This window comes from Piliocolobus tephrosceles, chromosome 16 (assembly GCF_002776525.5).
Source record: "Piliocolobus tephrosceles isolate RC106 chromosome 16, ASM277652v3, whole genome shotgun sequence".
In the NCBI taxonomy this organism is placed as follows: Eukaryota; Metazoa; Chordata; class Mammalia; order Primates; family Cercopithecidae; genus Piliocolobus; species Piliocolobus tephrosceles.
This window is the reverse complement of record NC_045449.1, coordinates 19822116-19835477: the sequence shown is the minus strand read 5'-3', so window position 1 is coordinate 19835477 and position 13362 is coordinate 19822116. Positions and strand designations below refer to the sequence as shown.

General features: G+C 45.5%; 1 protein-coding gene across 6 annotated transcripts in view; it reads left to right on the top strand.

Moving 5' to 3' along the window:
* The first annotated feature begins 1344 nt into the window (after positions 1–1344).
* PRPSAP2 (phosphoribosyl pyrophosphate synthetase associated protein 2) overlaps positions 1345–13362 on the top strand; it is a 74418-nt gene continuing 62400 nt past the window's right edge. The window contains exons 1-4 of one of the 6 annotated variants that reach the window (XM_026449382.1): positions 1345–1533; positions 10184–10279; positions 10517–10667; positions 12002–12054. In XM_026449382.1, coding sequence (XP_026305167.1) covers positions 10549–10667; positions 12002–12054 — 172 coding nt within the window. In that variant the 5' untranslated portion in view covers positions 1345–1533; positions 10184–10279; positions 10517–10548. Of the gene's footprint in view, positions 1534–7325; positions 7345–10183; positions 10280–10516; positions 10668–11976; positions 12055–13362 lie in introns of those variants that run through there. The other 5 variants (XM_026449385.2, XM_026449384.1, XM_026449383.2 and 2 more) reach the window with 5 other exon arrangements.

Genomic DNA, 13362 nt, shown 5'->3' with positions numbered 1-13362 from the left:
AATTGGAGAGATGATGTGGTATAGGGATTCGGGAAGTGAAGACTGGTGCAAAGCCTCTTGGGTCGAAATTCTGTCCATTGCTTTGTCATTGGAAAAGTTATTTAACGTCATCGTCTCAGTTCCCACAACTATTAAAATGGAGAGGATAACAACACCTACCTTATGCTCTTGTGAGGATAAAGCACTTAAAAGAGGACCCATGTGTTTGCTATTATTATGTTATCCATACAATAGAGAGTAAACATTACCTAAGTTATAAAGAACTTAGGCAATGGATACCAAAAGCATTATAATAATTTTATAATAAAAGAAAAAGCTCACGCCGGTAACCGCAGCACTTTGGGAGGCCGAGGCGGTCGGATCACTTGAGGTCAGGAGTTTGAGAACAGCCTGGCCAACATGGTGAAACCCTGTCTCTACTAAAAATACAAAAAATTAGCCAGGCGTGGTGGCGCACACCTGTAATCCCAGCTACTCGGGAGGCTGAGACAGGAGAATCGCTTGAACGCAGGAGACGAAGTTTGCAGTGAACTGAGATCGTGCCAATGCACTCCATCCAGCCTGGACAACAGAGTGAGACTCCGTCTCAAAACAAGAAACAAACAAACCAAAAACATTTATAATAAATGTGTAATCATTTATTATACACCCAGGACTGTGCTAAGAGCACTGTGTTGTCTTTTTTTTTTTTTTTTTTTTTTTTTTTTGAGATGGAGTCTTGCTCTGTCACCCAGGCTGGAGTGCAGTGGCGTGATCTCAGCTCACTGCAACCTCTGCCTCCAGGGTTCGAGCGATTCTCCTGCCTCAGCCTCCTGAGTAGCTGGGATTACAGGCCCGCGCCACCAAGCCCGGCTAATATTTTTTGTATTTTTAGTAGAGACTGGATTTCACCATGTTGGTCAGGCTGGTCTCGAACTCTTGACCTCGTGATCCGCCTGCCTCAGCCTCACAAAGTGCTGGAATTACAGGCGTGAACCACCGTGCCTGGCCGTGTTGTCTCATTTAATCCTCACAACAGTCTTGTGGAATGGGTGCTGCTATCATGCTTGTTTTTTAGATAAGGAAACAAGCTCAGAGAGGTGAAATGACTTGTCCAAGTCTTTTCACTTACAGGCCAGTGGAGGCTTGAACCCAGGTATTTGTAATTCCAAATGTCATACTCTGTCCACACTCCTTGTCACCTGCCTGGGCTGTCACAATTGGTGTGGGGCTCGCAGCTCTCCAGGGACCAGAACAGGCGCATCCCCGCCCACCGCCCCGCCCATCGTGCCAGCCGGACTCCACCCCTGTGGCTACGCCCACTGCCGCGCGCCTTCCCCATGGGTGGGCCACGCCCACAACCGCAGCCAGATGCCTCCACTGTCCGGGCTCTAGCCCCGCCCCCGCCCCGCCCACCGGCCTCGCAGTCGCAGCGGACGCCGATCTTGTGCATGGAGTCGCCATTTTGCTCTTAGAGACGCCGCCAGGAGACCCAGCGCTTTCTTCCTTCTGCAGCCGAGGCTGCGGCGGGGCAGGGGCTGGGGTCGGGGCCAGGTAAGCGGGCGGGAGCCAGTGGCGAGCGGCGGCGAGGGCTGGCTGGCTCCAGCATTGCGGGGCGCAGGTGCACGGGGCGGGGAGCCGCGGCGCCGGCAGGCAGACGGGTGGGGGTCCCGGGGTGATGGCTGCTTGGGGGCTCACTGGGGCGACGTCGCGCCCGCGCGGCCCTTCCAGTTTTCTCTCTCTTCTTCCTCTTCCGTCAGGGGTCGGCGGGGCCGGGGCCGGGCGTCCGGTGTCTGGGCTCTCTCTGCTCCCTGAGGCGCCGCTGGGGAGTCGAACCCTGACGATAGGACCTGTGGTGAGCAGCTCTGAAAGCAAGCCCAGACCCAGCCATTCTCCGTCCCTAACCTGACACGGAGCCCGTGATTTTAATTTACCTGATTTTGCTCGTCACGAATATATCTCTCACCCCCTAAAGGATGATTTTGTCCAACTCAGAACTCACCCCAGCAGAGATTGAGGGGGAACCGTGATGAAATTTTAAAGTATTCTGCTTGATAATTTTTCTCTTACTTTAATGTTGGCTCCGTTTGAGTGTTTAGCTTTTGAAAGGATATGAAAATGCGGAATGGGGCTTTGGGGCTTCAGGAGGTGTGATCTCTAGTGTTTAAAAAATTTAATTGCACAAATAGAAATAATTCACCCACATTATTGAACCCCACTAAAGCATACCCTTCTTGTCCATATTCCTTTCCTGCTGCCCTGGTGTGTACCATTATTACTCAGTTGTGGTTTGAGCTCTTTCCACTTAAAGTCATTCATAGGTACTTCTGCGCGGTGTTGACTATTTATTGAATTTCTATTCTGTGTTTTCCTTAATTACTTTGTTATGGAACCTTTACACAGGTCTGGTGTACTTGCTGTTTAAAAAGTCTTATGTTGACCATCATCACTGAGCATATAGCTTTTTCCTTATTTCCTTAGGATAATTACCAGAAGTGGAAATACCAAATCAAACTTCTGTGTTATTTCTTTGGCACTATTATATAAATTGTTTTTCAAACAAGGCATGTTTACAATAGACATTTTTCAAAATCTGGGTATTTGCCCGATTTTGCTCTCGGTATGCAGAATTCAGCAGAGTGCCAAGTTGTTTTCTGTGTGGGTTGAGAGACAGGCTGTGCAGCCCAGTGTTGCACACGACTAACTACTACAAATCATGCTGAGACTGAGCTATTTCTGCTGCTTAGAGGGTTTGCAGCCTTGAGTAAGTTTCTTCATCTGGAAACCTAGCTTCCCCTGTCTAAAATGAGTCTCATTCTAGTACTTGCTTCACTGGGTTGTCATAAGCATTGTGAACACTCAGAAGATGTTAGGCATGAGTAAACATTCTGTTGGAGAGGTAAGCAGAGCCTGGGATCATAGAGGAGTGGAAGAGTAATTTGGTTTAGAATTTGCCCTTGAAGTTCTCATCAATATTGATATTAAAGACAGATTTTCTTGGAGTGAGGCACATCACTAATAAACATGCATAATAAGGTGTTTTGTTTTGTTTTGTTTTATGCAGAGTCTTGCTCTATCATCCAGGCTGGAGTGCAGTGGTGCAATCTCGGCTCACTGCAACCTCTGCCTCCTGGGTTCAAGTGATTCTCCTGCCTCAGCCTCCTGAGTAGCTGGGATTACAGGTGCGTGCCACCACGCCCAGCTAATTTTTTGTATTTTTAGTAGAGACAGGGTTTCACCATGTTTGTCAGGTTGGTCTCGAACTCCTGACCTCGTGATCTGTCCGCCTGGGCCTCCCCAAGTGCTAGGATTACATGCATGAGCCACCATGCCCAGCCAATAAATGTAATACGTTTTTATGCTTTTTTATTTTTTGAGACAGAGTCTTGCTCTGTTGCCCAGGCTGGAGTGCAGTGGCACGGTCTCCGCTCACTGCAACCACCACCTCCCGAGTTCAAGTGATTCTCCTGCCTCAGCCGCCCGAGTAGCTGGGGTTACAGGTGCATGCCACCACGCCCAGCTCATTTTTGTATTTTTTAGTAGGGGTTTCGCCATGTTGGCCAGGCTGGTCTTGAACTCCTGACCTCAGGTGATCCACCCGCCTTAGCCTCCCAAAGTGCTGGGATTACAGGTGTGAGGCACTGCGCCTGGCCGGTTTTTATACGTTATGATGCCTTTTAGTTCATCTTTCAATTTCATTTGTTAATCATTGTGACTCGTTGAGGTCAGGCATTATTCAGCAATCGTTAGTTTAGCCTCTACTGTGTGGCAGCTGCACAGGGTATACAGCAGAGAATATCATGGTAAAAAAAAAATCTCTGCTACCTGGACCTTAAATTCTGATGGGGAAAGCTTTTTACCAAGGTTATATCTCTGTTGTCTGGAAGGTAAAGGCTGAGGCCCAGCAAGGACAAGTGATATCCACACAGCCTAGTAACTGGAAGGCAAACCCAACTCTTCACACTCCTACTTCAGCCATCTTTAAGTAGAAGGTATTTATACAGTAGATGCTTTAGAGGGAAGACAACACACTTCCATGTGAGTCTTCCTCATCTGAAATGTGGGTGAGTGGTTTTGAAATGACTGCTAGTCTGTCCAAAGGAAATGATCTCTCAGTGTGGCTACTTCATTCATGAGTCTTAACAGATTCTCAAATCTTATTCAGAAGAAGAGTGTGATTTGCTCTTTAAAAGATGCTAAGATGCTCTGAAAACGGTGTGTTTTCATACATGTTATAAAGAATTCTCACACATTCTAGAGTAAATTTAGAATAAACATAAAGCAGTTATAGCTCATGGGGAAAATAAGGGAATGTTCTCATTTCACACTAAAACCTTGTGCTAACAAGCCTCCTGCCAACCTCATCTTGATGATTATCATGTTTTTGAGGGTAGTCTTTATAACTCTTTTCAGGAAACTTGGTAAAGAACACAGTCTTCATTACCTAGAGGAGAAAGGAGAACTAAAACTACAAACAGGCCTTATGGCTGGATGCGGTGGCTCACGCCTATAATCCTAGCACTTTAGGAGGCCAAGGCGGGTGGATTACCTGAGGTCGGGAGTTTGAGACCAGCCTGACCAACATGGAGAAACCCTGTCTCTACTAAAAATACAAAATTAGATGGGCGTGGTGGCGCATGCTGCTCAGGAGGCTGAGGCAGAACTGCTTCAACCAGGGAGGCGGAGGTTGTAGTGAGCCGAAATTGCGCCATTGCACTCCAGCCTGGGCAACAAGAGTGAAACTCCATCTTAAAAAAAAAAGAAGAAAAGAAAAAAAAAAAAGCCCTTATGTTTGAATAACTTGTGAAATGAATAGTCACAAAACATGACTATGTTGATAGTCATTTCCAAATGGATGCTCCCCAGTCCACCCCACCTCATTTTGAGGGTGGTCTTCGGTAAGGATTCTATATAGAAGCCTATATCTGAAGCCTAGAACGTCAGAGACCATATGCAGGATGTTGCAGGGCATTTTAAACCATGAGAGATAAGGAAAGACTTCAGGAAATATCCTGGAAAAAGTACACAAATGCAGGAGAGCTATCTTGAAATAATTTGCAGGCTGTCCTGTGGAAAAGGAATTTGATGTTTCCCATAAATCTCTAAGGAGAGGCTAAGAACCACTGGGCAGAAGCTACAAGGAGAGGAATCTCCGCATGTTCTTTTTGTTTGTTTGTTTGGTTTTTTTTTGAGACAGAGTCTTGCTCTGTTACCCAGGCTGGAGTGCAGTGGTGCAATCTCCGCTCACTGCAACCTCCACCTCCCAGGTTCAAGCAATTCACCTGCCTCAGCCTCCTGAGTAGCTGGGACTACAGGCGTATGCCACCAGGCCTAGCTAATTTTTGCATTTTTAGTAGAAATGAGGTTTCACCATGTTGGCCAGACTGGTCTTGAACTTCTGACCAGGTAATCCGCCTGCCTCACCCTCCCAAAGTGCTGGAATTATAGGCGTGAGCCACTGTGCCCGGCCACAGCATGTTCTAAGGAAGAATTTGGAATGATGGGCCCTCAGCGGATGTGGGCATCAGACCCTGGGGCTGTTCAAGCTTCTGTTGAGTGGTTACTTGGCAGGATTCCTACAGATGGGCTTTGAACAAAAGATTTAGGAGGAATGGGCTGAACTACCTCTAAGATCTCTTCCTACCTCTAAAATGCTTTCATTCTAAGTATTCCGACTCCTATCAGGAATCCTGCTGTACTTTAAGGAGCTTCTTATTTGAAGGTTGGGGGGTGTAAAAAAAATGCCCCTCCCCCCATGTCTATTAGTGTACTTACATGGTAGATAATCAAGATATTAGAAGTCAGTTCATAGATAGCATGTCCAATATGCAGGGCACTGTGTTAAGTGCCTGGCAGAAATTTTACAGTCACCTGTGGGGTCAGTTTTCAGTTTTTTGGATGGCAGAACTGAGGCTAAGAAATTTCGAGTATCAGATAACTTATGCAAGTCCTCACTGTGAGTTTAGGGGAAGTAGTTCAAGATGCAAACATGAGTTTGACTCCAAATCCTGTATTTACAACTGCAGGAAGATTAGTTTGTTTTTGTTTCCTTTCCTGGACCTGTAACACCCTATTTTTTATGTGTTTGTTTATTTATTTGAGACCAGGTCTCCCATCTTCCAGGCAGGAGTACAGTAAAGTGGTGCAATCATGGCTCATGGCAGCCCTGACCATCTGGGCTCAAGTGCTCTTCCCACCTCATTTTTTGATTTTTTTTTTTTTTTTTTTTTGAGGCGGAGTCTTGCTCTGTCGCCCGGACTGGAGTGCAGTGGCCAGATCTCAGCTCACTGCAAGCTCCACCTCCCGGGTTTATTCCATTCTCCTGCCTCAGCCTCCCGAGTAGCTGAGACTACAGGCGCCCGCCACCTCGCCCAGCTAGTTTTTGTATTTTTTTTTAGTAGAGACGGGGTTTCACCGTGTTAGCCAGGATGGTCTCGATCTCCTGACCTCGTGATCCGCCCGTCTCGGCCTCCCAAAGTGCTGGGATTACAGGCTTGAGCCACCGCGCCCGGCCTTGATTTTTTTATAGAGATTAGGTCTCACTATGTAGCCGAGGCTGGTCTCAAACTCTTGGGCTCAAGCAATCAGCCCACCTTGGCCTCACAAAGTGCTGGGATTAGCGGCGTGAGTTGCTGTGCCTGGCCATACCTTTTGTTCTTAAACACAGATGTTGATTGGTTGAGAGATGGCTTTAGAAGTATTTAAGATCCCTTCCAGAATGTTGATGATTAAATGTATTATTTCTTTCATTTATACCAGCCACTCTGCTAGTAGCCTTTGTAGATGCTACATTGTCCTGTAAAAGGCGTTAGCAAACTTTTTCTGTAAAAGACCAGATAATAAATATTTTAGGCTTTGTGGGGCATACTCAGTGCTATTGTTGTTATCTAGAGGCAATTTGTAAACAAATGAGTGTGGCTGTGTTACAGCCTGTGTTACAGAAATAGGCTTTTGAGGGACCTGATTTGGCCTGTAGGCTGTAATTTGCTGATCTCTACCCCAAAGCCACTTCCATAGTAGATACCACTGTCCACCTTGGTCACTTTAGGGCTTTGGTTAGTTGTATATACATTTCTGTTTATAAGCTATAGGCAAATTTAAGGTAAATTGCATTGTAGTCTGCCATATTTCCCATTGCAGATTCCTGGGTTTTGCCAGCTGGAATGCCTCTGCAGGAAGTGCTAGTGGGACTGTGCAAAATAGGTCTCTTATAATTTCTTCTTGTGTTTTGTTGTTGTTGTTGTTGTTTGTTTTGGATACTGGGTCTCTGTCTGTCCCCCAGGCTGGAGTGCAGTGGTGTGAACACAGCTCACAGCTTTGGCCTCCAGGGCTCAAGTCATACTCCTACTTCAGCCTCCCAAGTAGGTGAGATAATAGGCATGCACTACCATGCTTGGCTAATTTTAAAATTTTTTGTAGAGGTGGTAATGTGTCACCACATTACCCAGGCTGGTTGCAAACTCTTGGGCTCAAGTTATCCTCTGGCCTTGGCTTCCCAAAGTGCTGGGGATAGAGGCATGAGCCACTGTGCCTGGCCAAGTCTGTATCTTCTAACCCAGATTGCCAATATAGACTGGTTAGTGAAAAAGCAAATTGTAGATACAGTTGCACAATGACATCGTTTTGTGTTTGAAACATTATATGTATACACACACACACGTGTATATATATATATTTTTTAAAATAATTAATTTTTCTTTTTTTTGAGACAGAGTCTTACTCTGTTGCCCAGGCTGGAGTGCAATGGCGCGATCTTGGCTCGCTGCAACCTCTGCCCTCCAAGTTCAAACAGTTCTCCTGCTTCAGCCTCCCAAGTAGCTGGGGCTACAGGCACACACCACCACACCCAGCTAATTTTTTGTATTTTTAGTGGAGACAGGGTTTCGCCATGTTGGTCAGGCTGGTCTCGAATCCCTGACCTCAGGTGATCCACCCACTTCGGCTTCCCAAAGTGCTGGGATTACAGGTGTGAGCCACTGCGCCTGGCCTTTTCTTATTTTTTTATTTTTTAGATGGAGTTTTGTTCTCGTCGCCCAGGCTGGAGTGCAATGGCGTGATCTTGGCTCACTGCAACCTCTGCTTCCTGGGTTCAAGCGATTCTCCTGCCTCAGCCTCACGAGTAGCTGGGATTATAAGCATGTACCACCACGCCTGGCTTATTTATTTATTTATTTATTTATTGTATTTTTAGTAGAGATGGGGTTTTGCCATGTTGGTCAGGCTGGTCTCGAACTCCTGGCCTCAAGTGATCTGCCTGCCTTGGCCTCCCAAAGTGCTAGGATTACAGGCATGAGCCACTGTGCCTGGCCTTTTTTTTTTTATACGGAGTTTTGCCCTCTTCGCCCAGGCTGGAGTGCAATGGTGCAATTTCGGGTCACTGCAACCTCTGCCTCCTGGATTCAAGTGATTCTCCTGCCTCAGCCTCATGAGTAGCTGGGATTACAGGCAGGTACCCCCATGCCTGGCTTATTTTTATTTTTATTTTTTGTATTTTTAGTAGAGATGGAGCTTTGCCATGTTGGTCAGGCTGGTCTCGAACTCCTGTCCTCAAGTGGTCTGCCGCCTTGGCCTCCCAAAGTGCTAGGATTACAGGCATGAGCCGCTATGCCCGGCCATATATATTTTTTATGGAGGTCACATGTATAAATGCATAAGGGTCTGATGTCCCTACTAAACTGATAAGAACCCTCACTTCTGGGGAGGACCCGGGATCGAGGCTGTTGACTTATCCTTAACTATCATGTTTCAGGTTTTTTTGGGGGGATGGAGTCTCACTCTGTCATGCAGGCTGGAGTGCAGTGATGCAATCTCGGCTCACTTCAACCTCTGCCTCCTGAGTTCAAGTGATTCTCAAGCCTCAGCCCCCAGAGTAGCTGAGACTACAGGCACCCGCCACCATGCCAAGCTCATTTTTGTATTTTTAGTAGAGACAGGTTTCATCCTATTGGCCAGGCTGTTCTCAAACTCCTGATCTTGTGATCCGCCTGCCTTGGCCTCCCAAAGTGCTGGGATTACAGGTGTGAGCCACCATGCCCAGCCATGTTTCAGGTGTTTATAGGGAGCATGTGTTTGTGTTTTGTATAATTAACATTTGAGACTAATGAGGCCGGGTGCGGTGGCTCACGCCTGTAATCAATCCCAGCACTTTGGGAGGCCAAGACAGGCAGATCACGAGGTCAGGAGATCGAGACCATCCTGGCTAACATGGTGAAACCCTGTCTCTACTAAAAATACAAAAAAATTAGCCAGGCATGGTGGGGGGCACCTGTAGTCCCAGCTACTCAGGAGGTTGAGGCAGGAGAATGATGTGAACCTGGGAGGCAGAGCTTGCAATGAGCCGAGATCGCGCCACTGCACTCCAGCCTGGGCGACAGAACAACTCTGTCTCAAAAAAAAAACAAAAAAAAAAATGATGAAAAAGGTTAGCTTACTTTCAGCTCATTGATGATCTCCACCAGCCTTCCCAGAGGTCCCAGATGAACATACAACTGTGGAAATGCAGTGAGCTTGCTGAGAAAGGGCCCCCCTGCCCACAGCCTGCTGGGTTGTTGCTGTTCCTTCCATCTAGCACCTCCACTACGTGATGAGGACACTCAGCACTGATGACTTCTTTTTTGATTTATGAGACAGAGTCTTGCTCTGTTGCCAGGCTCTAGTGCAGTGGCACGATCTCAGCTCACTGCAACCTGTGCCTCCCAGGTTCACGTTATTCTCCTGCCTCAGCCTCCCAAGTAGCTGGGACTGCAGGTGCGTGCCACCACGCCCAGCTATTTTTTGTATTTTTAGTAGAGACAGGGTTTCACCATGTTGGCCAGGGTGGTCTCAATCTCTTGATCTTGTGATCTACCTGCCTTGGCTTCCCAAAGTGCTAGGATTACAGGCGTGAACCACTGCACCTGGCCAGCAGTGATGACTTCTAAGCCAGGGACCTTTTTATTTGTGGCCCACTGCCTGTCATTTAGGTGGTCACTTAAGTGTCCTTCAAGGTGATTTTCTAGTCAGCCCATGTTCCACTTGAGGAAAATGAAGATGAGAGGTCAGTTTTAGACATGACACAGGGCAGCTGAAAGGCCGGGAAAGGTTTTATGGTAAACAAGGATTACAGGAAAAGCTGGGAGTAGATGGGTCATTTATTCTTTGTTTAAGGATTAATCAGTCCTTGTTCTCGCTAATGGCTCTGCCATTTTTCTGTGTGTTAATCCAGGAGGAATTTTGTTGTCAGAGAATAAAAGGAGGTTGTCCATAATTGACTTTAAGCAGCAATCAGTAAAACATTGAGCTCTTCAGCTCCGCCTTTCTTGTAAGTTTATCATTTCTTCTCAGTGGTTGTGAACATCACGTGATAATGTATTTCCATAAATTTGGGACCCTGAAATCCGAGTGAACTTTCTGTTTGTCCGTATATATCTAATATTTTAAAAATACTATTAGGATAGAAACTGATTTCCTTCAGCTGAAGTCATTTCCTTTAAAAAAAGTTCATTCAGGTGTATTTCATATCATATGGCAGTTTTTAATATGTGTTATATCCTTCTAGGCTCTGGAAATTGGAAAACCAAGAAGGTTTTGATGTTTTGTGTGACGCCACCTGAATTAGAAACCAAGATGAACATAACCAAAGGTGGTCTGGTGTTGTTTTCAGCAAACTCAAATTCATCATGTATGGAGCTCTCAAAGAAAATTGCAGAGTGAGTTATAATTGTACCATTAAAATCTATATTCATTATGTAATGCTTTAAATTTGATAATCAGACTGGCGGTGATTGTTAAACATGAAAGCAGATATTTTATAATTATATGTGTATCTTTTTTTCATCATGCAAGATGTTCATGTAACATGTCTCATCTCTGTATATTAAGGGCTATTCTTTTTATAAACTATCCCATCTCCCTACATATTCTTTCAGCAGACATTTATTGAGTGCCTTATAAGTGCCAGGAATTGTGTTAGGTGATATATATATATAAAATTTGAGTATAAATTTGAGTATAAAGCACTTTTTGAGTATAAAGCACTTTGGGGCCGGGTGCGTTGGCTCACGCCTGTAATCCCAGCACTTTGGGAGGCCAAGGCGGGTGGATCACGAGGTCAGGAGATTGAGACCATCCTGGTTAACATGGTGAAACCCCGCGTCTACTAAAAATACAAAAAATTGACTGGGCATGGTGGCACACACCTGTAGTCCCAGCTATTTGGGAGGCTGAGGCAGGAGAATAGCTTGAATGTGGAAGGCTGGCAGTGAGCTGAGATTGCACCACTGCACTCAGCCTGGGCAACAGAGTGAGACTCCGTCTCAAAAAGAAAAAAAAAAAAACATTGACATGTATATTGTATGAAATAACTTATAGCTTATAGTTTAGTATAATTTTAGATATTTATTAAACAAATACTGTACCCCTACTGTGTACTAGACCTTGATCTAGATGTTGGGGATTATCAGTGAGTCAAGATCCATCCTTTTTATGAAATTGACATTTTAGTAGAAAGCCAAACAGAAATCAAGTCAACAAAACAAACAAGGTAATTTCAGATGAAGATCAATGCTATGAAGAAAACTGTGTGAAAGGAATGATGGGGCAGGTTGTTCTGCTTTAGCATGTGTGCTGAAGTGCCTTTAAACTGAGGGGATGGTATGTGAGTTGAGAAACCTGAATGAGCCACCAAATGAAGATCTGGAGGCAGAGCCCCCCAAGCAGAGGGGACGGAAGATTCCAAGGCCCTGCAGCATGCAGGAGGGGTCCTTGGTGTGTCTCAGGAACGTGGGCTGGAGTGCAGAGTGTCCAAGGAAGATGGCTGGTGAGGCAGGCAGAGAGGGACTGCATAGTCCTTCCTGGGAAAACGTGGGGTTGGGGTGAGGGGCTAGGTAATGGATTGACGTAACAATTTAATATTGACTTTAAATTTTATAAGAAGAATAACTTTATTTTATTTTACTCATCAATTTACACATCTCCTTAAATAGTAAAGATACTGGGTTTCTTCTATTACTTTTTCAGCTTTTTCCCCCTTTCTCTTCTCTAGGCGGCTGGGGGTGGAGATGGGCAAAGTGCAGGTTTACCAGGAACCTAACAGAGGTGAGCAATCTTGGGCATGTGGAACATTGACCTTTTTGTGGAATGTGGCATATTGGCTCAGTCCTTCATCCTTTGCTATTGAAACGATTTGATTCAGTTGTACATTTCCATTAGCAAGAAGTCAGGCAGGCAAGGTAGAACAGAGTGGTTTTTTAGCTCTCACTAATACCAGCTAGATATGTAACCCTGGTGCAAGTCATTTCTGGGGCTTGAACTCCAGTTCTGAAACTTCATTCAGTAAAAGCTGCAGACATATTTGAACCAGCTGGTCAACTGAATGAACATGAGCTCAACCGTTGCTTAAATTTATGTCACCTTAGGCAAGACAAGTAAATCCTGTCACCTTAGACAGGATGAGTAAATCCTGTGTGACTCCAGTTTTAGTTAGTTATTCTTTACCTGCACCTAAGTTGCCTTGGGTTAGACTTCATAAAATATTGTTAAGAAATACTTTTTGCTGTTTGATACATGTCATTACATATTATCCCAAGTTGCAAAAAAAAAGTTATTTAATCTTTGTAGGGCTGGGTGTGGTGGCTCACACCTCTAATCCCAGCACTTTGGGAGGCCAAGGCAGGCAAATTCCTCGAGCTCGGGAGTTTGAGACCAGCCTGGGCAACATGGCAAAACACTATCTCTACTAAAAATACAAACATTAGCTGGGAGTGGTGGTTTGCACTTGTAGTCCCAGCTACTAGGGAGGCTGAGGTGGTAGGAGCGCTTGAGCCCAGAAGGTAGAGGCTGCAGTGAGCCATGATCACACCACTGCATTCCAGCCTGGGTGACAAAGTGAGACCCTGTCTCAAAAATAAATAAATAAATAAATAAATAGTAATCATTGTAATTTCTTTAGCAATGGTGAATATTTAATATTATTTTAGGCAGGGTGCGGTGGCTCATGCCTGTAATCCCAGCACTTTGAGACGCCGAGGTGGGTGGATCACCTGAGGTCAGGAGTTCGTAGACCAGCCTGGCCAACATGGTGAAACCCTGTCTCTACTAAAAATACAAAAATTGGCCAGGCATGGTGGCAGACGCCTGTAATCCCAGCTACTCGGGAGGCTGAGGCAGGAGATTCGCTTGAGCTCAGGAGGTGGAGGTTGCAGTGAGCCAAGATTGCGCCATTGCACTCCAGCCTGGGGGACAAGAGCAAGACTTTGTCTCAAAAAAAAAAAGAAAAAACTTTTAGCAGGAGCATTGAACAGCTTGCATGGGCTTCAGAGTTACACACCTTATCCTTGACAAGTTATTTAACCTTTCTAAACTATGAATTAACTGTAAATTAGGGCTGTTTTGAGGATTAAGTGG